We start from the raw sequence: 26,682 nt of genomic DNA, 5'->3' as shown, positions 1-26,682 counted from the left end.
GAATTCACAATCTTCGTTTAGATTAGATTTTTTTCGTATAAAAAATGCATTGTAAATCTGCTCTCCATGATCCACATCTCATTGAAAAATATTCACATATTTCCATTTATTTTTAACAATTATACAATTCCATATTGCAACACCCTTTCCCACAAAGAGAAACAAAAACAGGAAGTTACGAATATTTTACATAACTAATTGGTGTTGTTTTTGTTTATTTTATGTCAACACTTGTTGGAGAAAAACTCACTTTTTTTCCCCTCCCTTTTACACTTACCAAAAATGGCAGCCAACATATTATGATTTATACAAATTATGGTGTTATTGTTTTCCTAGGTACATATTTTCTACGAATTTGTGTCTGTGTGTCGTCATGTAAATAGCGTCTGTCAGTATTTTCAATTTTTGTTAATTTTTCGGAAAGTAGCAAAAGTTGAATATGTGCTCTAATTGCGGTGTATTTACAAAGTGACTTATTTATATGTCAGCAGTTTGCTTTCTGGCTGATGGCTGGGTATAATGACTTGCTTTTTTGTCCGATGTAAAAATGTATGTGTGAAACACTTCAAATACGTTTTTCAACTGATACTCCCTGCCATTAAAGTTTACAGCCAAATGCGAAATTGTTTGTTTTTTTTGTTGAAAATTGTTGTTTTTCTTTTGTGGTGTGTTAGAATGAAATGTTTTCCTAATGGTGATGGCTTCATATGAAATATTTTCAAATATGTTTTTCTGGATACCATAGCCCGTTGCCCAACGAGTTGTTATAAAAAGTTGCAATTATTTTGTTGTTTATTTGAACATTTTGTTTTGAACATAGAAAAAACTATTGTAAATTAATGTTTTAAAAGTTGTGTATAAATATGGTGCAAACGAAATTTTTTCTTAAATTTATAGCATTCCGCAGAAAAAAATTTAAGGTGTGCAGGAAGTACGTACCTACTTGGTATAATATCTTTTCTCAGATGTAAAGCACAGAGCAAAGTATTCCTAAAATATAGTTTAGATTACGTTAAAAAGAGGAGCGAATCAATTGCCACATGTCTAATTAAGCCTCTTCTATTCCTTCAAATAATACCAAACTTAGTACTATTTAGTACTTTTCGAACACTTATAGAATACATTTTTGAAACCACCTATTTATCACATACCTATTACAAAAAGGGAACCCAACCTAAAATCTCCAAAATTCAAGGTTCTCCCATTAAGCATAAGAAAGTATTTTTTTGCATTTTGGCCCATCAAATGCTTTAGAAATGCATTTCTGCACATGTCCACGCCTCCAAATTTTTAATTATTTGCATGTGGTCCAATCGACTAAAACCTAAACTAAAAATCGGAATGAAACTACAGGGTGAGAGAAAAAAACTGCAACAAAGTCAAACGCTATACTTTTTACATTTTTTTTAATTTTATAAATGAAGGAAAAAAATCTCGGAAATAGCATCAAATTTTAAAATATGCTTAGATTTGTTCAAATTGGTCAATTGGCACGAATTATTTGAAAACCATAATCAGCAGCCAACGAAACCGTCACACGCTGCCCGAATGTTGCGCTGCGGTATTTTGGGGAAGCGCTTGCTTGAGGTGATCGACACTTTCGTATTTTTTAGTACCAACCTTGCTTACTCTAGACACAATAGTCCAACAGATTGGTATCTGGAGATTTTGGTGGCCATTGTGCGCTGGAAATGAAGCGAGGAACCTCATTTTGTAGCCATTCTTGGGTGGCGCGTGTTGAGTGCGATGGTGCTGAGTTCTGTTGGAATGTCCAAAGTCTGCGGCCAAAATGTTTGCGTGACCAAGGCTTTAACACACCCTCCAGAAAATTTTCGCGATAATATTCGGTATTTATTCTGATGCCGCAGTCGATTAATATGAGCGGAGAGCGACCATCTACTGTTATGGCGGAGCACACCATCACCATGGCCGATGATTAAGTTCTGGTGGCCATTTCCAGCTGACCTGTTTTTAAGTAAACACGATCATTTTGTTTGTTTACAAACTGGTGGATAACGAATATTTTCTCATATTTTCTCAAATTCGGCAGTTCACCACTTTCGGCCAAACGAAGCAACTCTTTAGCTCCTTTGAGTCTATTTTCTGTCTGTCGTGGTGAAAGTTCTTGCAAATTTTGGAATTTCAATGGCTTTACTCAGGGCTCATTTTTCAATATTTGCCGAATGGAATATAGCATTTTTCGGCCACTGCGACGCGGGTCTCGATAAAGTCTCTTCTTTACTTTTCGATTTATGTTGATGTTTTCTTCCTTCCACTTCCTTGGCGTCGGGCTACGCTACCAGTATCACGGCAACGAGCGATGTTACGAGACACAAAAGATTTATTCACATTTAAATGCTGAAATACTCTAACGATAGCCACTCGAGGTTTTCCAGCCAAATATAAAGAAATCACAGTATCACGATTGAATGCCATCACGAATAACGTTTTTTTTCGGGCAAATTCTCACCAAAATGCCTTTGGTACGCTTGTAAACAATATAATGAGCTGTCACTGGAATAATTTTAACAGCTGTCGGAGGAGTGCTTAGAAATGACAGCAGTCTAAAGTTTGTTGCAGTTTTTTCATCCCACTCTGTATATCGAAGTATTAACTGATGTGACCTATTTTCAACATCAAAAATCTGGGGATTATGATAAAAATAAACATTCATATAGAAAATTGTAACATATATCTTGATTTTAAGAAGCAGGCTGATATCGTTAAATCGACTTCTAATTTAATGATGATCACGAATATATGTAGTTTATATGGTATCCTATCAATATTATGGCAACGGAAAGACAAAGAAAATTATAGAGGATATAATAACAGATTATTATATATTATAATAAGGATTCCCAGAAATATATGTATATACAAGAAAATACAAAAATATTGGGTTCTCCAATATTTTATCTAATTTAACTCAAGCTACTCACACTTTACGACATTTCAAATATTTATTTAAAAAATTGCCTTTTCCCACTGTCTAATTAATAAAAACATTTTGTTTTCAAATCAATTATAAAAATGTGTTTGAAAAATAAACAAAGTAATTGATATGTTTCTAGGTTCGAATTACAAGAAATACACAACTGCAAACAATACTTGAAACCACTTCACTTAACACAATGGCAAGAAATTAGTAAGACAATTTATTGGACAACATAAATTTCGGTTTCAGTTCGTTTACTCAGCAAACGAACAAATTTCCACGCTATCAAAGAGGCATTTTCTTGTTCCAAAAAAAAGCAAAGGCGACAATAAATGAAAGAGGTCATTAAAATCCTATATTTCTCTTTCAATTTTCATTTAATGTGAAAGTAATAGCACCATTTTGGGGGATACCACTTATTTTGCTACAGCATTTTTATACCCAATGCATGGAGAGTGGCAATAGAGACAAGAGAGAACTCTTTAACATCACCGCACACCATAACAATAAATTTTCACTTTTCCTAAATCTTTATTAGAAATGAAGCAAAAAGGAAGAGGAAAAAACTATTATGATGGAAAATGAGAAAAGGGTGAAACTCTTTTAAGTCATCACCATTTTAATCGAACGGATGGTAATGAAATCATTTTCTCTGTCATTTCAAATGGGTAATTATTTAAAAATAAAATTTGAAGAAAATAAAATCATTTGATTGAAATGCATAAAAGAGAAAATGCATACACGATAACGTTTTCCTTCTCTAACAAAATGAAGTATTTGTTCACACAATAGCGAAGCAGCCAGATAGGCAAATGCCCACACGACAAAGATCCGGCAGCAACAGCCGTTCGATGGATGTAGACAACACAACATCTTATCACTACTTAACACTTGACATTTACCCAACTAGAACGGCACATCACGCTCTTCTCTTCCAAAAGAACACACACGCACCCACAAAAACAACAACTTCAATTGTATGCATGTATGTATGCTGCTGCTGCTGCATTCGAGTAGAGTTCTAGTGCTATTTTAGCAGTACAATTCTCAGCTGTGACATTACTTAAGAACCACTTGAGAAAATCAAATGAGAAAATATTACTATTGGTTGAGTTATTTGTAAACGCAGACACGAACCCATGTACGTCATTCACTCCCCACCTACACACACACACAAACATACATAAGTGAAGGCAGAGCGTGAATTGTCCTTTTCCAAGTTGTTGTGCTCAATCAAGTAGAAGTAATACCAGCCATCAAACTTGTACAATTCACCATCATCTTCGGCGACACTTTGACAGTTTACTAAACTCAAGCATTTACTTTAAATCAAAGAGTCTAAATGAAGTGAAGGCTTAGAGTATGACATTTGGTGTGAATGTGAATGGAGTACAAGGAAACCTATAAAGTCAGGGAAAGGCCTCGAACAGATTTTATGTAAAGGAAGACTTTATAAGAAGACTTTCAATTTCTTCCAGTTCTTAGGACTTGACAAGGTCTTCCTTTCCAGTTGTGTATAGCAAACACACAAGACCATCTCAAGATCATCTATGGACAGAAGGCCTCCTCAAGGACTTTTATAGACAGAAGACCTCTTTAAAGCCTTCTTTAGCCAAAAGACCTTCACAAGGTCTTCTTTAGACAGAAGACCTTCCCAAGGTCTTCTATGCATGCTTCTATAGACAAAATATCTTCCCAAGATCTTCTATAGACGGCCTTTCATAGCCAGTGGTCTTCTCAAGGTCACCCACAGACAGAAGACCTTCTTATAGTCTTCTACAGAAAGAAGATTTTTCGCTGTCTTCTGCCGGAGACAATTTTAAGGTCTTACTATGACAGAAGAAATTTACAAGGTCTTTTATAGACAGAAGACTCTCTCCCTGTATCTTATTACCATTTAAATGTATTTAATAGAGAAGAATGCATTCTCAAAGCATTCCAAAGACAGAAGAACTTCTCAAGGTCTTTCATAGACTTTCTTAAGATCTTCCATAGACAGAAGTCTTTCTCAAGGTTTCTATTGTCAGAGGACCTTCTCAAGGTCTTCTATATACTGAAGATTTTTTCTCTGTCTTCTACCCAAGAAAAATTCAATGTGTTCTCTAGACAGAACACATTCACAATGCATTGTATAGACAGAAGACCCTCTCTTTGTCTTCTATTGTCAGAGGACCATCTGAATGTATTTTAAAGAGAAGAAGTCCTTCTGCTGGTCTTCCATAGGCAAAAGGTCTTGTCAAAGTCTTTTACAGGGTAAGATGAAAAAACTGCAACAAAATTCAGACTTTTGTCATTTCTAAGCCATTCGTCCGACAACCGTTAAAATTATTTCAGTGACAGCTAATTATATCGTTTACAAGCGTACAAAAGCCTTTTGGTGAGAATTTTTCACAAAAAAAGTTATGGAATTCAAGCGTGATAGTGTGATTTCTTTATAGTTGGCTGGAGAACCAGAACAAGTGGCAATCGTTAGAGCACTCCATCACTTAAAAGTGAAAAAATCTTTTGTGTCTCGTAGCATCCTTCGTTACGGTGACACTGATAACGTAGCCAGACGTCAAGGAAGTAGAAGGAAGGGAAGAAGAAAACAGCAACTTCAGCAAAAGTAAAGAAGCGGCTTGATCGAAACCCGCGTCGCAATGGGCGAAATGTGGCTCGTGAACTGAACAAATCGCAATATCCCATTCGTCAAATATTGAAAAATGAGCTCGGGGTAAAGCCATTGAAATTCCAAAAAGTTCAAGAACTTTCACCGCAACAGAAAGAAAATAGACTGAAAAGATTCTATCTGCGATGAGAATGGAGCCATAACAGCCGATGGTCACTCTCCGCTCGTATTAATCGACCGTGGCATCAGAATAAATGCCGAATATTATCGCAAAAATATTCTGGAGGGTGTATTAAAGCCTAGGGCACGCAAACATTTTGGCCGCAGACCTTGGACATTCCAACAGGACTCAGCACCGTTGAACTCAGCACGCCAAATGAGGTTCCTCTCTTCATTTTCAGCGCACACTGATCACAAAAATATCTTCGAATACCAATCCGTTGGAATATTGTGTCTGGAGTATTTTGGAAAGCAGTCGATCACCTCAAGCAAGCGCTTCGCCGGGAATGGGCCAAAATAACGCAGAGCAACATTCGGGTAGCGTGTGACGGTTTCATTGGCCGTTTGAAGGCCATAATTCGTGCCAAAAGGTGATCAATTCGAACAAATCTGAACTTATTCTAAAATTTGATTCTATTTCCGACATTTGTTTTGCTTTCATTCAATAAAATTAAAGAAAATTGAAAACTATGGCGTTTGACTTTGTTGCAGTTTTTTTTTATCTCACCCTGTATTGACAGAATATTTTTACTTTTTTTCTACCGAAGACGATCTTAACGTCTTCTCAAGACAGAAGGCATTGACAAGGTGTCTTCTATAGCAAGAGGACCATCTGAATCTGTTTTATAGAGAAGAAGACCTTATGAAGGTCTTCTATAGAAATTAAACCTTCTCAAGGTCTACTATAAACCGAAGAAGACCTCAAGGACTAGAGTAGGGTTTATCAATGACTTCTACGGGTAGAAGAATTTCTCAACTTCGGCTGTCTAAGAATAGGTCTTCTATAGACAGAAGAACAATTTTAAATATAGTCTATGGATAGGAGGCCTCTTAATGGTTTCACAAAATTAAAGGCTTCTAGTAAGAAACCCTATTTTTACATTTACTTTCTCTCATCTTCTTAAAAAATACCATGAGCTCTAATCAAGGACCATTTATATGAAGGGAACCAATCATCCAGTTCTCAGCGTAAATTTTTTGACATAATTAAATTATCTTTGTTGTAGGAAAAATCTTGTCAAAATATATTCCCCTCCAAGGTTTTCTCCAAGGCCCACCATTGACCTCATTTCAACCCCTGATATGAGAACGGGGAGCATGTCAATCAACCACATTGATGTTGTTGTTGTCGTTGCTGTTGAAAACTGTTGTCTACTTATTTGTCCCTTTAGCATAATTGAAAGAAAATCAATGACTATGAAATATGTCACAGTGAGTGATCAAGTAAGAAACAACGAACGAACGAACGAACGATAGACCACATCAAGGACACGAGACATTATAGAGTGAGTTCATGAATGTGTGTGTGTGTGTCTATGTACGCGATGTCAACACTTTAACATTTTGTATAATTCCACATTTATATGCAAACGTGGTCTCTACAGGCTAAAACGTGGCAATCACTCAAGTGCTCAACTTAACAACAGCAATAGTGAATGAATGAGTAAACAACACACAAACACACACACACACATGCATGCACACACAACATCAGTTAAAAGCACACTGCTCTTCTATTGGCGATACAAAATAAATGCTGTCTTTACCAATTTGATTGTCTGATGACAGCTAGGAATTAGCTCTCAAGTGGGGTTATATTTGAAGTTTTAATATTCGAACAAGTGTTTGTTTGATTCGATAATTCTTGTAACGACAATGTAAAGAGGACATGTCGGAGAAGCACATGTAAAAAGTTTGTCAGCATCAATTTTAGGTTATTGTTTGTTTGAAGAAAAAAATTCACAGCCCATGTAACTTGAATTAGTTATAACAGGAAACAAGTGCAGAAAATTTGCAAGCATTTCTTTTTAATTAAACCAGTAAAGAAAATCCTAAAGTCGGGCGGGGCCGATTTTATGATACCCTACACCACTTTGCTAATTTAATAGAGCTGCGCATAACAATTAAAAGTTTTTATGGGAGAATTCAATCATAAACGCTATGATTATAATTATAACTATAATTATGTATATATTATAATTATAATTATAATTAAAAAAAATAATTATAATTTAAAGTTCAAAGGACTAAATATGCCGAAGCATTTGTATCTTTTAAATTCGGACTTGTATTGCCCATTTGGTGCACAATTAATTTGAAAGCGGATAAAGATATATATGGGAGCTATATCCAAATCTGAACCGATCTCGATAAAATTTGGCAAAGATATTTCTGAGCTGTATTTGATATATTTCACAGAATATCGTGGGTATGCACTCGTTGGAGTGCATATTACGGCTGTGGGTAACAAATACAATAAATCGGATGAACAATATATATGGGAGCTATAACTATATCTGAACCGATCTTCATAAAATTTGGCATACTATCTTTTAGACTAAATTCGGTCGTATGTGCCAAATTCCATCCCATTTGGACAAATATTAGACGTTTGGTGCACAATAAATGGTAAATCGGACGAAGTTATATATGGGAGCTATATCCAAATCTGAACCGATCTCGATAAAATTTAGCAAAGGTATTTCTAAGATGCATTTGATATATTTCCCCAAATATTGTTTTTACAGAGTGCATATTACGGCTGCGGAGGACAAAAATAACAAATCGGATTTACAATATATATGGGAGCTATAACTATATCTGAACCGATTTCGATAAAATTTGGCATACTTATTTTCAGGCTTAATTTGGTTGTATGTGCAAAATTTCATACTATTCAGGCTGATATTACACGTTTGGTGCACAATAAAAAGCAAATCGAACGAAGATATATATGGGAGCTATATCTAAATTTTGACCGATTATCTCCAATTTCAACAGGGTCCGTCCTTGAGCCAAACAAATGATCTGTGCAAAATTTCATCTCAATCGGATAATAAATGCGACCTGCATTTTGTTCACAAGAATACAAGGACAGACGGACGGACGGACAGACGGACGGACATGCATAAATCGACTCAGAATGTGATTCTATGCAAATCATCAAAAGGAACTATGGGTCTATCTCGTTTCCTTTTGCCTGTTACAAACAAATGCACAAAGACCCTGACCACCTTGTGGTGTAGGGTATAAAAACATGGCCATCATCATCATCACAATGTATGGTGCATACTCTTAGGCGGCTAACATGCGCCATGTGGTGTCGTGTATTCTCAGCTGTTATGTAGTCAGTCAGTCGTTGTGATTTATCGACCAACGACTGTTCGTTCGATCTATCTATTTGTCTGAACGCTCTTAAGCGATTTACCAAGAAATAAGGCCAGACAAGGCAATAGAAGCTGAAATGTCGCTGCTGCTGTTGTTGAGAGTAATTTACATTATTTCCCTCGGATGTCATTGTGTGGCCGTGTAATGGAGGTACACTTTTATTATTGCCGCTGTCAGCGTCATCTTTAAGGGTTGCCACTATGGTTTTGGGAAAACAGGAGCCAACTATTTTTGCTAACTACGGATTTGATCGAAAACATTTGAAAATTTTCCAATTTGTCTTTCCAATTTCGTATAAACCGGGGGTGTCTTCCCAATTTCGTAAAAACCGACTATTTCCAACCAAAAGTCTGTTCAAGAAAATGGAATGGTTAAACAGTCAAAAAATACTGAAGAAGTCTTTTAAATGTTTTAAACCATTAAATATGGACCTATTCCAAATGTTCGTAATTCGCAGATACCTAGTCGTTTGTTATTGGAATATGAGGATATGGTACCATAAGCAGCGGGATTGGTACCAAAAAATTAAGCATCCCCTTTACGTCAACATCGAATCCATTATGGCAACAATGTATACATTCCTGTTCTGTCTGCAGCTGTGTTGGTGTTCTCCATTCGCCCACTTGATTGCAATGCAGTTTTGCCTGCCGTTTGATTTTATAATGGGTTCTTAAAATGCGATTACATTAGCACTAATGTTCCAGCTTAGCCATTGGATGAAGGTAGAACAGACGATGGAGATGGGATAATAGAAATGACGCCCGCCAGCCAACTGCTCTTGCTTGCTGGCAGTGTGTTGTACTGTTGTGGTTCATTACATGGTGGGTAAATACATTCCAACATCCATCCACAGGCGCCACTTTCAACGCCTGTCTCCGGATCTGCGGGTATACGGCACTCTTACGAGCCAAGTTACCACTTGTTATCGTTGTTTAATTGCTTAAATTCGTCAACGACAAACACTGCCAGTGTCGTCGTTGTCGTCGCTGTTGTTGTTGTTGTTGTCGTCGTGTAAAATATATAGTGCAGTGTGTAGGACTTTTTGTCGTTTGTTGCAAGTGCATTAAGTGCAGTTAAGCTGGCCAGAGTCGAAAGAAGAAAAAAACTCACACACACACACACACACCCAGCAACGTCTAATACCAGCTTATGGTACTCAAGATTTTATGGTGATTGTTTGATGCCAAGGCATACTACAACAACACCATTCGGTGTGCATTAAATCCAGATAGAAAGTACATTTTGTGAAAATTAATGTCCACTACCTTGCGTGTCATTCATTCATTTGGATGGTGAAGTATGGAACCGCTCTATTGAAGTTGTTGGTGCCCAGTCAATCAGTCGATCGTTCCCGTCACTGTTAATAAAGCCTTTTAGATGCTCGAAGGAAATTAATGCATTTCTGATTGGTGCTGGCAATGGGGGGCATCGTTAAGAATTAAATCATAAAATTGCCGTACTGTTCCCATTATTGTAATGTTGAAATCATCAGAAGTTATTCGCAGCTGTGAGAGACATATCCATACAGCGCTCAGACAAGTTTAATGAAGTCAAAATAAATATTTTGTTAGTAGGAAATTTCAAAATTCAAAATTTGGCCACAATAAATAATTGAAAAGAGTGATTAGCTCTGTTCTGCCAAACAAGCTACGTTAGTTCAATTTTATTAGATCATACGATCAAGTTTAGAGTCCACCAAATAAGTATAGCTGAGCTTTCTCAAAGTCATAATATTTGGAACAAGAGGTCATCTAAGCAAAAAAAAAACCTCCGTCAAACTTTGTAAAAATCGATTTAGGTAAGGATATAGCTCCCATATATCAATTACATCCGATTAAACAATTTAATTGTTCTAAAGCCGAAATAGGCATTGAATAAATATCATGATAGGTATGATTTACTTTAGACAAATTTCCGTACTTTTGTTGTGGATAGAACTAAGGGTATAATAAAATAGACCTGCCAGAATTTAGTCCTTCTTTTACTGGTAAGAATTCAACAAAGAAGAAGACGTTATGTTTGGCTTGGTTAGATTTTTAATGCAACACCCCCAGGTAAAGAAAGCTATGGGTTTCAATATAAAATCGATTACCGTATGTAGTTAAAGACCTCGAAATTCATTCCAGGGCGGTAACGTTATATCGGAGACGTGCACCTATATAGGCAATTTTCCGTTACTAGGGTAGCTATTTATTTCTGGTTTCAAATACAAAATTATAAAATGTGGCTAAAATATCAAAATATCGAATATTGGGCTGTACCGTTATAGTGGTCCTATATGAAAACGAGGTAAGATCTCTGGTATCTGAAAGATACCATTATTTACCAAATCTCTTATAACATTTTGCTTAAATCTTTAGGATAAAATCCCGATTTCATGAGAGTACTTCTGTATGAAACTATGGGAAAACTTAAACCGGCATGGCTATTTTAGCCTTCTATCTCAATGTATTCAGACGAAACGATTGAAGCTAGAACCTTGAAATTTTGCACCAAGGTCAGTCTTGGTGCATGGGTGTGGAATAAGGCTAATTTTGTTCTGAAGAGTACTAAAATGCTAGAATTCTGAAATTTGGAATGAGTTTCACTGATGGTGAGCAGGATAGATTTCAAAGACATAATATTATAAAGATTGGAAGAATGTCTCGATCAGGCAATAAATGGCCGACGGCAACGACACAAATGCATTAGAAAAATTACAGAAATATATTATTGCCAAAATGAAAAAAGAAAAGCAACATATATGATGAGCATGGTCTAAAAAAATTATTTCAAAGGATTCTCCTAAAACATATAATTTATAAAAATCAGAGAAAATTCTATACATTTTTGAGCTCTGCCATATTGTAACAAAATGTTATGTTACGATATAACGTTACATATTTTCTACTATCAAGGAATAGAGCTCAAATCCTGGAATATTATATGGATGTCGCTGTTAGTGTCTGTGGTTAAGAGAAGGAGTTGAATACGCATACTATACAGTTTGAGATAAAAAAACGGCAACCAACTTCAAACTGCTGTAATTTCTAAGCCACTCGTACAACATCAGTTAAAATTATTCCAGTAACAGCTCATTATATTGTTTATAAGCGTACAAAAGCATTTTGGCGAGAATTTTCCAGAAAAAAAGTTAATCGTGATGGAATTCAAGCGTGATAGTGAGATTACTTTGCATTTGGTTGGAAAACTACAAGTAGCTATCGTTAGAGCATTTAAATGTGAATAAATATTTTGTGTCTCGTACCATCGCTCATTACCGCGATACTGGTAGCGTAGCCCGACGTGAAGGAAAAGAATGTAAAGAAGCTACTTGATCGAAACCCGCGTAGCAGTGGCTGAAATATGGCTCATGACCTGAAAATATCGCAATATCGGGGTAAAGCCATCGAAATTCTAAAAAGTGCAAGAACTTACAACGCAACAGAAAGAAAATAGACTCAAAACAGCTAAAGAATTGCATCGTTTGGCCGTAAGTGGTGAACTGCCGAAGTTGATTTCCTCCGATGAGAAAACATTCGTTGTCCAGCAGTTTGTAAACAAACAAAATTATCGTGTTTACTTGCCAAAGAAGTCAGCTGAAAATGTTCACCTTCGGTTGGCCACCATAAGTCAAGCGCTGGCCATGGTGATAGTGTGGGCCGCCATAACAGCCGATGGCCGCTCTCCGCTCGTATAAATCGACCGTGGCATCAGGATAAATGCCGAATATTATAGCGAAAATATCCTGGAGGGTGTGTTAATGCCTTGGCACCCAAACATTTTGACCGCAGACCTTGGACATTCCAACAGGACTCAGCACGTGCCACTTCCACAAAATGAGGTTCCTTGGTTTATTTCCAGCGCACAATGGCCACCAAAATCTCCGGACACCAATCCGTTGGACTATTGTGTCTGGAGTATTTTGAAAAGCAAGGTTGGAACTAAAAAAATACCAAAGTGTCCATCAACTCAAACAAGCGCTCCGCCGAGAATGGGCCACAATACTGCAGAGCAACATTCGGGCAGCGTGTGACGGTTTCATTGGCCGTTTGAAGGCCATAATTCCTGCCAAAGGTGACCAGTTCGGACAAATCTAAATTTATTCTAAAATTTGATATTATTTCGACATGTTTGCGCTCATTCAATAGAATAAAAAAATTAAAATTATTGCGTATGACTTTTTATACCCTCCACCATACCATGGAGGGTATATTAAATTTGTCATTCCGTTTGTAACTCCTCGAAATACTCATGTCAGACCCAATTTAGCGATGTCCGTCTGTCTGTCTGTTGAGATCTCACTATCTTTCGAATGACTTGAGATAGATTGCTAAAATTTTGCACACATGTTTTTTTTTTTCCAGTAGGCAGGTTAAGTTCGTAAATGGGCCCACGTTTTCATATAGCCACCATATAACGGTACCTCCCTATATTCGGTATTTTGATGATTTTAGCGACATTATTCACCGGAATTGTTTCAAAATTGGTATTTGAAGTTCCAACTGGATACTACACCCTAAGATAGAACATTATTCACCGGAATTGTTTCAAAATGGGTATTTGAAGTTCGCAATGAATACTACAGTCTAAGATAGAAAATTGTCTGTGCAAGTCCATATCTTCGTATAGCCCCCATATAACGGTACCTCCTGATATTCGGTATTTTGATGATTTTAACGACATTATTCACGGGAATTGTTTCAAATTTGGTACTTGAAGTTCAAAATGGATACTACACCCTAAGACAGAAAATTGTCTGTGCAGGTCCACGTCTTCGTATACCCCCATATAACGGTACCTCCCTATATTCGGTATTTTGATGATTTTAGCGACATGATTCACCGGAATTGTTTCAAAATTGGTATTTGAAGTTCGTTATGGGAACTACAGTCTGTGACAGAAAACTGTCTGTTCGGGTCCAGGTCTTCGTATAGGCCCCATATATCAGTACCTCCCTATATTCGGTATTTTGACGATTTTAGTTACAATACCCACCGACATTGTTTGAGACGTGGTATTTGAAGTTCGCAATGGATGCTACAGCCTGTGACAGAAAATTGTCTATGCTGGTCTAGGTCTTCGCACAGCTCTAATTTAACGGCACCTCCTTATATACGATATGTTTATGATTTTAACTACATTATTCACCGTTTATTTGAAGTTTCGAATTTGGATATGGTAATGGCTTATGACAAACAATGTCTATGTATGTCCACGTCGTATAGACCCCAATATAACGGCTATATTCGGTATTTTAAAATTTTAACAGAGTTTTTTAAAGATTTTATTTTTTGAAAATTTCCAAATTCTGAGGATATTAAAAGTTCGGCCTGGCCGAACTTACAGCTTTTTAACTTGTTTTTTTTTTTATATTACTAAATTTGGCAATGGGAAAATTACAGAGCTGTACTCCTGAAATTAAGATTACTGTTGTTGTTTTAGGTTAAGAGATGAACATTAATTTTAAAATTCGTAATTTAACTCACTTTAACGAAAAGAACTAAATGCTACTAAATTTGGGGTAATAAATTTGCCGTTGAGTGAATGGATAGAGCTTTATCTTTGATAGTTTATATTGAGGTCACTGTTGGTTTCAAGGATTCAAATATTGTTGTGGGCAACATTTATTATAAAATGACGCTAAACTATCTGAAAAGCATCCAATTTCGTAAAAATTTGGTACATCGTATTTCTTTTATCAAACTTAAATCGGGTTCGAAAACGGTCAAAATCAGCCTACTTTTTCTTGTACCTCCATCACAAAATTTTAATATTTTCAAAGACATAATTTCTATATCTCTTATTTTGAATTTCTTAATGCACCACTTTATCTGATGCGTCGTGTCAAATATGCAGTTTCGATAATAATATGGGGCGTAGATATTTAGTACATAAAACACAATATTCAATATTTAATAGTGAGTATAAAACTTCAACCACTCTAAGTTTTTATAGATTTATTTTTTTTTTTCTTTAAAATTTATTAAAAATTTAATGTATTTATTGCTTACGTTTTTTGTTGACTTTTTGAATAAATTAAACTAAGAATATTCTTATTTTGATATTAAAGTTGTTGTTGTACTTACCACTACAAGCTGTTATAACAAACAACAATGCAACTATGAATAAATTACTATGACTGAAGGTGAAGAAAAAGTTGCTCGCTGCAGCAGGTCTCCTTTGAGAGTTGTTGTTGTGTTTGTTAAGGTGGAATGATGATGATGATGCTGCCGTTGTTGTTACTGACTTTCCTGAAGATGATGTGGATGCTGTTGCCATTGTTGCAACTGATGTCGTCGATATACTGGCAGATGATAATGGTGGCAATTTCATAGGTATGGATGTAGAGGTTGAAGTTATTTTTGATTTTCTTTTGACACTGTTAGGACCACAGGTTAGCATGTTGTTGTTGTTGTTGTTTTTGTTATTTTTACTATTTACACAGGTAAAAGAATTTGTTGTTTTTGTGTGTGAGAATCCAGGAGATTTTATATGCAATTCAGTTTGATTGAACATATTTTTTCTTTTAATTTTTTTTTCAGAAATGTTTTATGTTTAATAATATATTTTTTTTGTTTATTTTTCTTAGGAAGGAATAGGAGGGAGTTTTGTTTTACTGGTTTCTTGTAAGGATTTTAATATTATACGTTCTTATTTGAATAATTAATTAACACTTTTCTTGTTGCTTTTTGTTTGTTTATTTTTTCTTTCCACTCTGTATTTTCGTTAAGGAGGATTTGTTAAACACTGCTACGAACAGAAAAGATAAATTGAAAAATCGCAAATTCATATTTTATGACAGTCTTAGCATAAACACTTGGTGGGACATCACCATCAGCACCAGCGGCACAAATATTATTTTAGTCTGGGTCTATGGATGGATGTTTGTAGGTATGTATGCTTGTGCTGACGATGATGTGTTGCCTACAAGATATGTATGCTACCAAATGCTTGCCTCCACAATTTCACACTTGTATCCCTTGGTTGTTGTTGTTGTAGTCGTCGTCGTTTTTCTTTATTATTTTGTTTAAAGATACGTGAGTGTAAACTATTTTCTTTTCATTTTTCTTTCCCTACAACACCAGCACCACCACGTCATTCACATATGCATTAATTTCGTTTTGGCTTTATTTAGGTCTTTGGAGGAACTCCTCGAAAATGGTGAGAGGGTGCGTACAAGACTGTGCTTCCTTAGTTGGCGGATATACAGAGGCTATGTGGCGATGGTTGTGTTGATAAAAATTGCGTTAGCCGCCAAAGAGGAAAATCTATGCATGATGAAGCTGTGGCAAAGTATCTTTTAAGCGCAATTTTCCGTTACATAAAGTGTTCACACTTTGTGCCAACCAAACGAGGCAGGCGAAGAAGAGCGACACAACTCATGAATGGTGGGCTAGCTGGATGACAGTGTCTTCTGCTTCTGCTGTTAAATGCCTGTTTGGTGAATGTATCGGCAAATGTATCATTAGCTAGACAAGGCGAAAAACTGCCATCAGGGACTCACTGTTCGCCTGCCAGCCAGCCAGCCAGCCAGCCTGCCTGCATAAACAATGAAATCTTATTAGTTGCTGAATAAGTTTTTGGCGCGTATACGCCTTGCCACCACAACGCTGGTGTTGGTAGAGCAATTTATTAAAGGAATGCTACTGTTAGACGGCTGGCTATGTATTCGTATTTCAGGCATCCACAACATGCAAATTAATTAGTTTCAATCCGTTGTTGTCATAATTAATAATTTCCTGCCTCAAATGATAATAATAATGACGATGATGATTATAATGATGATGCTTCTTCAGCTGCTTAAATGACTAGCAGGAAAAGATAACTCTTTGAAATACTGTATGGAACAGTAGGAACAGCACCGGTGGCAGTAGATGTGGAGACAGCCTTCGGCAGAATATCTTCTTTATACCACAAATGTTTGGTTTGTTAGGATTATGCTAATTTTAATGTTATGTCATAAATTGTGAAGACAACCATATTTGGCATGATGTACACTGGGCATAAAATGTCTGAGTAGAAGGAAGTGAAAGGATGTACAATACGGGTTTTAATTGCCTAAAATTAATCTTAATACACATATATAACAGAGTAGTGAAATAACTGACTGACTGACAGATCTAGAATCAACGCCCACACGAAACGGTTGAAGCTAGAATCTTGAAATTTTGCACAAGCTTCAGACATTGTGCGTAGGCGAGTGATAAGGCTGGGGCTTTGGACATACGTAATGAGCAAGAATTCTAAATTTGGAGAAAAGATGTACCAAAGGATTTTGGGAGATCGAACCAAAGGCTTTTTGGAAGATCGAAGGTTACGGAAAGTTCTAAAATTGTACTAAGCTTCTAAAATTATACCATTTTGTATTATGTGAACGGATAGACCTAAAACTTCAAACTTGATATGAGAATCAACGTTGGAAATAAAGTAAGATTTATGAAGGCGGTTTTGGAAATGTGTACTAAGTATGTGAAATGTACTATATTATACTAAAATTTTGCGCATTTTGGTTTATGGTGAATCTGATTTTTTTTTTTAAATTTTGTAAATTTTGTGTACTACAAAAGCGCAAGAAAAGTACTAAATAGTACTATATTTGGTACAATTTGGTATTGGGAGAACAGATATTGCTTGAAATCTAAAATCTGAATGGTACTATATTTGGTATAGGGTGAAGGGATAGAGATAGAATTCTGAACTTAGATATTGATCTTGCTGATGTTGTCTGGGTTAGCCACGATTTGGAAATGCGTCCCTTATTTGTATTAAAAATACTAAATATTACTAAATTGGGTATTTGGTAAAGAAATGGAGCTGAAAACCAGAAATTGGATATAGATGTCACTGTTGTTATCTGTGGATAACATGGAGATGATTTTGGAAATATGTACTATAATTGTTCGAAAAGTGCTAAGTAGTACTAAATTTGGTATCGGGTAAAGAGATAGAGTTGGAAGGTCGAAATTTCATATTGAGGTCTATGTTAGTATCTGGGATTGAAATATAGAGGTGGTATTGGAAATATGTACTATAACTGTTCAAAAAGTACTAAATTGAACTATATTTGGTCTTGGGTGAAGAAATAGTGCTGAAATTCAGAAATTTCATATAGATGTCACTGTAGCTGTCTGTAGAAAAAAGAAGGAGTTGCTTCTGGAAAAGTGTACGAAAAGTGCAAAATTGTACTAATTTTGGATGTGAGCCCATTCTCCTCGGTAAACTTCAAACTTTAAGATTTTGAAGACATTTTTGTGTAAAGGTAAATATTTTCCTATTATTCTAACCGGAAAAAGAACAACTTGACGGATATATTTAACCTTGAAAGTCTGAAAACTTAGTACAATATAAAAAGGTTTGATTACAAAATTTTTGTCAAACTGAACCAATTGTATATTTTTAGCACTATTAAGTAAAAAAGCAGAAAATTTCGGTCGATCCGAACTTTGAATACCCTCCACCATTTGGAAAGAATTTGGCAATTTTCAAAAAAAAAAACAGTAAAGAAAGTCCTAAAGTCGGGCGGGGCCGATTTTATGATACCCTACACCACTTTGCTAATTTAGTTGAGCTCGACTTAATAATTAAAAGTTTTTTTATGGGAGAATTCAATCATACACGCTATGATTATAATTATAATTTAAAATTCAAAGGACTAAATATGCCGAAGCATTTGTATCTTTTAAATTCGGACTTATATTGCCGATTTGGTGCAAAATTAATTTGAAATCAGATAAAGATATATATTGGAACTATATCCAAATCTGAACCGATCTCGATAAAATTTGGCAAAGATATTTCTGAGCTGTATTTGATATATTTCACTGAATATCGTTGTTACGGAGTGCATATTACGGCTGTAGGTAACAAATACAACAAATCGGATGAACAATATATATGGGAGCTATAGCTATATCTGAACCGATCATCACCAAATTTGGCATACTACCTTCTAGGCTAAATTTCGTATGTGCCAAATTCCATCCCATTTGGACAAATATTAGACATTTGGTGCACAATAAAAGGTAAATCGGACGAAGTTATATATGGGACCTATATCCAAATCTGAACCGATCTCGATAAAATTTAGCAAATGTATTTCTGAGCTGAATTTGATATATTTCCCCAAATATTGTTGCTGCAGAGTGCATATTACGGCGATGGTGGACAAAAATAACAAATCGGATGAACAATATATATGGGAGCTATAGCTATATCTGAACCGATTTCGATCAAATTTGGCATACATATTTTCAGGCCTAATTTGTATGTGCAAAATTTCATACTATTCGGGCTGATAGTACACGTTTGGTGCACAATAAAAGGTAAATCGGACGAAGATATATATGGGAGCTATATCTAAATTTTTACCGATTATCTCCAATTTCAATAGGGTTCGTCCTTGGACCAAACAAATGATTTGTGCAAAATTTCATCTGGATAGGGCAATAAATGCGAACTGTACTTTGTTTACAAAAATACATGGACAGACGGACAGACGGACGGACGGACATGCATAATGAATGTGATTCTATGCAGATCATCAAAAAGAACTATGGGTCTATCTCGTTTCCTTCTGCCTGTTACAAACAAATGCACAAATACATAATACCCTGACCACCTTGTGGTGTAGGGTATAAAAAATAAATAAAATCCATTAAAAATTCTGTTAAAATCTTAAAAATACCGAATGTATCCGCTATATTAAGGTCTATATGACGAGGTGGACCTGCACAGGAACTTTTGTCATAAGCCATTAAAATATTCAAATTCAAATCAAAATACCGAATATCGAGAGGTAACGTTATATGGGGGCAATACGAATACTTGGACCTATATAGATAGCTACCTTCCAGGGGATAAAGTACTCACAAGGAACTCCTTGTGATTTTCAGACAATTACATTGAAAAGTGTGCCTAACATCATCGAAATACCGAATATCGAGGGTGTACCGTTATATGAGGGCAATACGAAGACGTGAACCAGCATAGACAATTTTCTGTCATAGGCTGTAATATCCATTAAGAACTTTAAATACCAAATTTTAAACAATTCAGGTGAATAATGTCGATAAAATAATTAAAATACCGAATATCTGGAGGCACCGTTATATGGGGGTTATACCAAAACGTGGACATACATGGCACATTTTCTATACCAAAAGTCCTGAAGACATTGTGTACCAACCGTTTCGTTCGGAAGCTAGAGTGATTTCCACTGACGGACCGACAGATAGACGAACAGACTGACGATCATCGCTAAATCGACATAGAATTTTATGCTGATCAAGAAAATATATACTTTGAGGGATCTAAAATCTTTATTTCGGGGTGTTACAAACGTAATGACAAACTTAATATACCCTCCATACTATGTATGGTGGGGGGTATAAAAAGGCCTAACACGAATTTTTCAGATTTGCAACTGTTCAAACGAATCTAAAGTTATAAGCTGGACGAAGTAGCGGATACGTGTTTCTACTTCGCTTTTAAAATTTGTGGGAATCTTTTATTCTTATAAACTCAAGAATTGTTTGTCATGCAAACCGACATTCTTTCTTCAGGGATATTTTTCTGCTTCCGATAAATTCGTTTTAATTACTCATTTATATGTATGTATGCAGACTTTTTATATCCAGTATATGATAATTAAATGTATTTAAGCATTATTAATTCACAATTTATTTACACTCACTTTTTCTTAAATGGCGGCAATATTTTGATATTTTTCTTTAAGTGCCATTTCAACACTGATTTGCATTTATTTTTTAGCGTTTGATTTAAATTAAAACATGTAAAATTTTTTGTTCTGTTATTTGATTATTAGCAAGTTTGCACTTAAATACCACTTTTATAAAATTTAGCAATTTTCGTTCACTCTATTATATATTTCACAACTCGTTTTTTTTTTTTTTTTGTTGGTTTTCTTTGTTTGATTTAATTTTTATTAAGCAATAAAAAAAAAAATATGTATATCTGCTGCATATGTATAGTTTGTTTTGTGCAATATTTTGTTTAGTTAGATGATATTTTTGATGTTTGTATATGCATTTGTTTATTTCATATATATATTTCTTTTTTTTTTTGGCAGTATTCGTTTTTTGTTTATCTAAATCTGGGTAAAAAACGAAAAAAATGGAATAAATTGCAACTCGAATGCAGCAAAACGTTTTATATCGCTTTTATTTCACTTGTCATAACAACCAAATGTGGTTGTTGTTGTTGTTGCTGCTTCTGCAACAGCAGACGGTGGCAGACGTTTTGGTTTTTCATTTATTTGAAAACAGCATTCGATGGCTGGTGTTGTTGCTGTTATTGCTGCTGTTGTCTATGGCTTGGTCTATGTCCTTGCTTTGCTGCTGCTGTTGTTGTTGTTGTTGCCTTTGTCGTCGTTGTAGTGGAGTATTCAGTTGAATATTTGCTGTGACACACTTTTTGTCCCATTGTCGTTAACAATTCCCAACTGTGTACCTATCATCATCGTCCTCATGTATACACTAAATAATAGTTATATATATGATTTTTTGCTTTTGTTTTTAGATTTGCAATCTTTTTTTTTTTTTTGGTTTTTGATTATTTATATTTATTTCATTTATATTTGCTTTTCTATGGATATTTTTTTTTGCTTTGCCACCAACACAAGCACACATCACACATACACAAATCTCTGGGTTGTTTTTTTTTAATCCATATGCCACTTGACAAAACAAGTTGAATTTACTGCAAATAAAAAAATAGAACAAAAAATTCGATGAGTATTTATATTGTTTGGTTTTTTTTCCTAACATAAGAAAATTATGAAATGCTCAACACAAAAAATAACTCATGGTATATTTATGAAAAATCACATAAAATCTGTTATGTTTACAATACAGGTGGGACCAAGAATTATCAACAAATATTTGTTATAGTTTTTTTGTTTGTTTCTATTTTTATTCATTTTTCATCATCAACGTAGTCGTCTTTGTATCACATAAAATTTCCATAATCATAAAAAATTGTTATTTGGCATGTTTTTATTTGCCTTGAACTAAAATATCAAATAATAACAGGTATAGTGGGAATATTGCATTCAATTGTTAGGTTAAATGTGTTCATTGTGCCTATTAAATCGAATGAATAAATAAACAATGAAAAAATGTGCAGGTTTTGCAGAGCAGAAGTGGAAGAATGTTTTTTTTTAATAAAAACATTATATGGGAATCTTCCTGAAAAAATATAAACAAATATAAAAAAAAAATATTTTAAGCAATTATTTTTTATAGTTTCTAGCACAGCATATGCATGAGTTCAAATCACAAACATTTACTTTGAGACGCATTTATGATAAATAATTTCTATATAAAAATGAATACAAGTTTGGCCGAGAAAACCCTGCTGTAGCCTCTACCTCAGAACGAAATTGGCCTATTTATATATCAGTTGTTATCAAAATTCTTAAAGTTTGGGGTAACATGAGCGAGGTAAAACAGCTTCAAGTATCGAGAACAATTCCGTTAAATCATGAAAATGACTAATATCGAGAGGTACCTATAAGAAAAACAAATTAAAAAAAAAAACTTTAAGTTCGGCCGGGCCAAACTTTTAATACCCTCCACCTTTGGGTAAAGGAAACATTAGAAGAAATGTGGCAAAAACCATCAAAATACCCAATATCGGGAGGTACCGTTATATGGGGGCTATAGCAAATCGTGGACCCATACATGCAATGTTTCGCTACCGTAGCTGGAACCCATTATGACCTACAAATACCAATTTTCAGACAAATCCGTGAAAAAATGTGGCATAAATCATCAAAATACCGAATATCGGGAGGTACCGTTATATGGGGACTATACCAGAGCGTGGACCGATATATCTCATTTTTAATACCAACCATCCTAGACACAATACAAATTGCTCTGCTAAATTTTGGCGCTCTAAGTCAGATAATGTGGGCTGTATCGTGATTTCAACAGACAGACAGACTGACATTGTTAAATCGACTTAGAATTTTATGCTGATTATGAATATATATACACTTTATGGGGTCTACGACGAATATTTAAGGATGTTACAAACGGAATGACAAAGTTAATATACCCTCCTTTCCAAGGTGGAGGGTATAAAAATTACAAGTTCAACCAAAAACACATACCAGCAAAATTTGATCCTTCTTTAGCATTTGGATAATATAATTAGAACATACAGACATTGCTGAATCGATTTTGAATTTTAAACTTTGTTGGGTCCAACGTCTTTATTTCAAGAAATTACAAACGGAATAGCTTGACAGTGGGGTCTTCAACCGGTTCAAACTTATATCAAATCGTGGGCATCCAATGTCAGTCTAGTTTCCCAGTTCCCAGTCGGACTAAAATTCGGATAGAAATCGTAGCATAAACCTTAAAAAATATTGGTATTAGGAAATAAAGTAATATGGGGCTATATTAAAATGAAACTAAACTGCAAATTTCAGATCATTAAGCTCGTCTCGAAAGAGAAACAAACACATAAATCATAAACATATGATCTTTGCAAATATTAAAAATTCAGCCGATCATGGCTGTGGGATTTGAAGTTGCTGTCTCTACGTTCAGAGCCATTAACCCGTCTTTCTAAAGCAGCACTAAAACAAGTGTATGCATTGGAAGCAATGTAGTTGTTGTGGACAAAAAATCCATCACTACAAAAACAAACTTTGCTGTGAAAAAGATCTTTCTAGTGTTTAATTCGCATATGCTAATTCGCAATAAGTTCGAAATGAGAGAACGGCCCTTGTAAGCCATCATCCACACCAAATATGCTTGATGAGGCGCTTAACCAACGGCGAAACACGTCGCATAGTGGTGAGTGTGTGATAGTGTCTATATAACCCTTTGATGGGAACTCATTTTCGAACATTTAGAATCGATCTAGCCCTATCCGTCCTTCTGTCGGGATTATTTACGAGCCAACTCTCGACGCGAGTATCCATATTGTTCAAACATGGCAGATTGTACTATTTTTAGCAAGCTTAGGAGCGAACATTGCTAATATCAGAGCACTCATTTCGGTACATCCCTCACAAATGGCCAAAATATTCAAGAAAATGAATTATTTTATAATATGCGAAAAGAGTAACCGATTCGCATACGGCTTAAGTCGGGTGTGGTAACCATATCTACTTCTCACCCCTCCTCTGCTAGACGGAGAAATTAAAACTACTGTAATTTTTTTCAAAAGGCTATGTTATTACCCGATTTTTTCCAAAAATTCGACTTAGGGACGGGATGTATCAGCGTATTTTCTCCTGGTAAATTCTCCACAAAGGGTTCAAATTTTAAATAACCTAAATTCCAAAATCAATTTCTAATTATGTCCAAGTTTTAAATTTTCCAATATTTCAACTGATCCGTTTAGCTTTGAAGGTCGCACAGAGTAATATTTATTTATAAACTCTTAATAACTTATTTAGGGAAAAAAAGCAACAGTCTTGTCACACCTAAACTAGAATTCAGCATAGACGGTGAAACAAGACTGTTACTTTTTTCAATTATGGCAGTGATTTGGTCTATTAAAGGACCAAACACAGAATTCGACGCCATATCCGGTCATCACTTGATAAATCATATTCTATATTTAATCAATTTTCGTACCAAACGTAACTTTCCAGCAAAACCTTCCATTACCTTGATTGTTGTGAATAATTTTTGGTATGTCAGCTGAAATAAGTGGAAAGGGTACTTATGAAACCCTCCACCTTGGAAAGGAGGGTATATTAACTTTGTCATTCCGTTTGTAACATTCTTAAATATTCGTCGTAGACCCCATAAAGTATATATATTTATAATCAGCATAAAATTCTAAGTCGATTTACGATGTCCGTCTGTCTGTTGAAATCACGATACAGCCCACATTATTTGACGTAGAGCGCCAAAATTTAGCAGAGCAATTGGTATTGTGTCTAGGATGGTTGGTATTGAAAATGAGATATATCGGTCCACGTTCTGGTATAGTCCCCATATAACGGTACCTCCCGATATTCGGTATTTTGATGATTTATGCCACATTATTTAACGGATTTGTCTGAAAATTGGTATTGGTAGGTCATAACGGGTCCCCGTACGTGTGGCGAAACATTGTATGTATAGGTCCACGTTTTGGTATAGTCCCCATATAACGGTACCTCCCAATATTCGGTATTTTGATGATTTTTGACTGATTTTTTCACGAATTTCACTGAAAATTTGGTAGTTGTAGATCATAATGGGTCCCAGTTCGTGTGGCGAGTCATTGTAATTATAGGTCCACGTTTTGGTATAACCCCCATATAACGGTACCTCCCGATATTCGGTAATTTGATGATTTTTGCCACATTTTTTTCACGTATTTGTCTGAAAATTGGTATTTGAAGGTCATAATGGGTTCTAGCTCCGTTGGCGGAACCTTGCATGTGTAGGTCCACGATTTGGTAGAGCCCCCATATAACGGTACCTCCCGATATTCGGCATTTTAATGGTTTTTGCCACATTTCTTCTAATGTTTCCTTTACCCTAAGGTGGAGGGTATTAAAAGTTTGGCCCGGCCGAACTTAATGTTTTTTTACTTGTTTTTTACGTAAATTAACTTCGTTTGCTGTGTAATGAAGAAGGTGTTTTTTCTTTACATTACAATTTAATGGCTTATTTGGCTCCTGTGACTGTATATGTTCTGAATTAGTCTGATTTTAGACTGATTCTTTTAATAAAAGCCATTGATTATATGAAAATCTCGGGCGCAACTTGAGAATTTTATCCTGACAATGAAACGAGTTTTTTGGTTAATTCAGTGACAAAAGTTTTTGAATGGAATATTAACGTATGAAGGCGTATTTAATGCAACTGAATAACCAAATATGGTAATAGAAAAATTACATGCATAACTTGGAAACTTGCTTTTGGGGATTTATGTCCTGAAACCAGAAGAAAAGACTCGTTGTTGACCACAGAAACTTGGCGTATGACCATATTTTCTTTGGTGTCTTTAAAGACTCCAGCAATGTCTCGAAGGAATTTTTCACCCAAAAAAAATATTAAATATTAAAAATATTAAAAGTTAATAAATAAACAAGTTAAAATGTATCAGTCGGTTTGGCCGAACGATGTACACCATCAACTTTATGGTTGTTCAAACAGGTGAACATTTGTTGTGGGGGTGAATCCAAATGAGTGGGCCAATATTGTCCATTTCGTATCTAACCATATTTGGACTATGACGACAACTTCCTTCACATTTTATGGGATTTGTGACAATTTTTGGAAAATGTTGAAATATGCATAAGGTACCACAAATAATGGTTCGAAGTATTCCACTTAATTTAAAGAAAATCAAACATTTATTTCCAATTTTATTCGAATAAATGATGATCAAAATGTAGAACTTTTATGGGAAGGTACCAGAAGAAGTAGGAATATATATTTTATATTCACATTAGATCGTTAGTTAATGGAGATATTTATTAGATACAAAATTATTTAAAATGTTGACCTGTTATGGGGAAGGTACCAGAAGCAGTGGACCAATACGTCCCATATTCACACGAGATCTATTGTTACTAAAAATATAGAGATGTGTGAAACTAAAAGAAAATCGGACGCTTATTTCATATTTTATAAGAGTTATAACTATTTAAAATGTTGACCTTTTTTGGGGGAGGTGCTTGGCGTAGTGAGCCGATATTGTCAGTGTCTTTCGCACCCAACCTAGAACTGATACGAATATTTTGATTAATCATCCTGTTTTGTTCTAATAGGTAAATTATTTGCTGTTA

The 26,682-nt window shown here is 35.2% G+C and overlaps 1 protein-coding gene across 12 annotated transcripts in view; it reads right to left on the bottom strand.

The window, feature by feature from the left end:
• The window catches only part of LOC101901213 (uncharacterized), a 363,731-nt gene that overhangs the window by 163,317 nt on the left and 173,732 nt on the right, over positions 1-26,682 (bottom strand). For 10 of the 12 annotated variants that reach the window (XM_059124070.1, XM_059124054.1, XM_059124102.1 and 7 more), the window contains 2 exons: positions 20,608-21,632; positions 15,002-15,665 (listed from right to left, as the gene is read on the bottom strand). In XM_059124070.1, coding sequence (XP_058980053.1) covers positions 15,002-15,431 — 430 coding nt within the window. In that variant the 5' untranslated portion in view covers positions 15,432-15,665; positions 20,608-21,632. The remainder of the gene's footprint in view (positions 1-15,001; positions 15,666-20,607; positions 21,633-26,682) is intronic. The other 2 variants (XM_059124087.1, XM_059124098.1) reach the window with 2 other exon arrangements.

The sequence above is a fragment of the Musca domestica genome, unplaced genomic scaffold (assembly GCF_030504385.1).
Source record: "Musca domestica strain aabys unplaced genomic scaffold, Musca_domestica.polishedcontigs.V.1.1 1, whole genome shotgun sequence".
NCBI classification, from domain to species: Eukaryota; Metazoa; Arthropoda; class Insecta; order Diptera; family Muscidae; genus Musca; species Musca domestica.
The sequence above is the reverse complement of the archived record's forward strand: the minus strand, read 5'-3'. Positions and strand labels throughout refer to the sequence as shown.